The sequence below is a fragment of the Limulus polyphemus genome, unplaced genomic scaffold (genome assembly GCF_000517525.1).
Source record: "Limulus polyphemus unplaced genomic scaffold, Limulus_polyphemus-2.1.2 Scaffold3512, whole genome shotgun sequence".
Classification (NCBI taxonomy): Eukaryota; Metazoa; Arthropoda; class Merostomata; order Xiphosura; family Limulidae; genus Limulus; species Limulus polyphemus.
The window spans coordinates 5,231-8,134 of NW_013669122.1; the positions used below are offsets into that span (position 1 = coordinate 5,231).

General features: G+C 33.1%; 1 protein-coding gene across 2 annotated transcripts in view; it reads left to right on the top strand.

Moving 5' to 3' along the window:
* LOC106469485 (nicotinamide phosphoribosyltransferase-like) overlaps positions 1-2,904 on the top strand; it is a 49,641-nt gene that overhangs the window by 3,416 nt on the left and 43,321 nt on the right. For both annotated transcript variants that reach the window (XM_022398015.1, XM_022398016.1), the window contains exon 2: positions 1,640-1,870. In XM_022398015.1, the coding sequence (XP_022253723.1) occupies positions 1,640-1,870 (231 nt within the window). The remainder of the gene's footprint in view (positions 1-1,639; positions 1,871-2,904) is intronic.

Genomic DNA, 2,904 nt, shown 5'->3' on the forward strand with positions numbered 1-2,904 from the left:
TGAGATGAAAATATGTTATAATGGCGCGTAGAAAGAACAACAATAAGATGGACCTACAATATTATTGATTATTTGCAAATAGTAACTATGGAGACGAGGTAATAAAATAAAAATCAAGTCGAGAACAACAACAAAATTTTATAAACGAAAACCTCTCGCCGAGCATTGGCTATTATATTATTTCCTGTCAATGTTCCCATCTTCATTAAAAGGCGTAAGATGACAACAATCAAATATATTTTCTTGAATTATGAATAGCACGAATGGATTGAAATATTTAATTAAATTATCTTAAAATAAATCTTCATTTCGGTGCAATATTGAAATTATTTTGAATTCTTCATAACCTCAGAATAGTGGGTGACCCAACGGGTCACAGTGGTCTAGATAGAAACAGAATAAAACAAGTTTCGTTAAAATCGGGTTACCGAGTTAGCGCCGTTTTTCGGGTCACTTTATGTACATTCCATTATTATAAAACTTCGTTTTCCACCTGATGAATCACTTTAAAATATCTTCTGTACAACAATATATGCACAACAAAAATTCAATGATGAGATGAAAATGTGATATATCGGCGCGAAGAAAGAACAACAATAAAATGAACCTACAATATTATTGACTATTTGCAAACAGTAACTATGGAGACGAGGTAATAAAAATAAAAATCAAGTCGAGAACAACAACAAAATTTTATAAACGAAAACCTCTCGTCGAGCATTGGCTATTACATTAATTCCCTGTCAATGTTCCCATTAAAAGGCGTAAGATGACAAAAACGAGATCTTGAAGAATCTACTAAAACTCTGAGATTGTTTGTTTGCTTATTTTCTCAGTCAAAAAATCATTCGCTGTGAAACAGTGAGAAAGATTTTTCGTTTGGTGAATTTTGTAGTGTATGAGTTATCAAGTTTTGCTGTTTCTTGCAGTAATTTGAGCAAGTAAGTATGAAATGCTTTTCTGAAATAGCTTTTTTTTTCGTTTGTTTGTTTTTTATAGCAATTACGTTCTAATAAACCATGAATATCATTACTATTATCTGTTATTTCTAATTTTCAGGCGTTTTGAATCAACTGTGAATAAGGTTTGTTCATCACAATACCTTAAAACTCTGACTTTACTTTTTTGAAAAATGAAACGGTCTTTCCTTGTACTCCCGATCAACAACCTGTAATTAAATACAGATTAAAACGGCGCACAATAGCGCCATATTTGTAAGAATACGGTACCCCTGAAATGACAATAGAAAGAGAATTAAACAAGTTTCGTGAAAATCGGGCCACGGGTTACCGAGTTGGCGCCGTTTTTTCGGGTCACTTTTATGAACATTTCTAGCATGAGTAATTTTACATCACACCACCGTTCGCACATTTACGAAACTTCTTACTTCACTTTTTTAAAAAAATGAAATGGTCTTACCTTTTACGCCCGATCAAGAATCAAACATCTTTTCTTGAATTATGAGTAACACGAATGGATTGAAATGTTTAATTAAATTATCTCAAAATAAACCTTCATTTCGGTGCAATATTGAAATTATCTTGAATTCTTCATAACGGGTCACGATGGTCTAGTTTATAACAGAATAGTAAACTTGTAATTGTTTATAGATTATTCAGTTCTTTCTCTTGATATACAGGTAACACATCATCTACAATATCCTCCAGGAACCACAACAGTCTACTCTTACTTTGAGAGTCGAGGAGGAACATTTCCATATACTGTGTTCTTCGGGTTACAGTATATCCTGAAGAGGTGGCTAGTTGGACCTGTGATCACAGAGAGTAAGATTCAGGAAGCTAAAGAAATCTGCCAGATCCATTTTAGACAGAATATATTCAATGAAGAAGGATGGAGACATATTTTGAAGGTATAGTCAGGAACTTATGGGGTGTTCAAGATTTCCATAAATCTATCCAAACTGAACTTTAATTGTCCTTGAATTTATACGTTCTAGGACCTCTCATTTGAAGTCTTGAAAAAGCAAAATAATGTTTTCTTTGCAGAGTGATAAGACATGGGAATGGTGACCAAGTTTAATATAGTATATGTGCCTATAATATATATATATATGTGTGTGCGTGTGAAAGGCTATATTAAGATGCCCTTTTTTTTTGCTCTTTTGTTTCTGTTAATTTGCTGTATACAAGCTAAGAAATGAAACGAATCTGTTGCAGTAAGTCCGGAAGATTGATTTAAGAAATTGAAAACTGAAAGACTGAATTGGTTAATTTAGAAATAAGGAAATTTTAATTACTGTTGCTTAAATTGGACTCGTTACTGTTGCGTCAGCGAGGTCACGTGACTAGTATCACGCCACTTCTTTTTCGAACCTTCGGGAGATTACTAGATTGGGGGTAGTCTGGTATGTATAAGATGGTCACAACGTGACGGAACAATGTGTAGGTAGTGAGTAATTGATCTGCAGTCAGAGAGTATTGTTGAAGTTAACGTTCGTTGTTATAGTGTTTGTTTTAGCGCGATTGTTGAAATTAAGTGTATGTAAAGTTATATTCAGAAAGAATAAACCAGTTATATTTAAGAAAGGACTTGTGTCGCTAAAGTTTCGTCGGAACGAATTTACGGGAAATCAATTAACGACTGGAGGCGTAACACGTTACTAGTTATTATGGTTAGTAGCTTTTATGATCACCTTAAATTAATTATTAATTATTTAATTCTTTTTAGTTACAAGATACTAACAACTTTTTATCCTAGTAATGGAAAAATAATTAATAATTAGATTTTAAGTATATAATATTCTTCATTTGTGAAACTTGTGGATATTACTATGGAATATATTGTTACGACAACGGAAGTTACGTGACGCTGGTAACACGTAAGGAGTTCTAAGAAAGATCGGGGAACATCACGAATAATCCAGTATTTGCTAGGCGCCCTCTA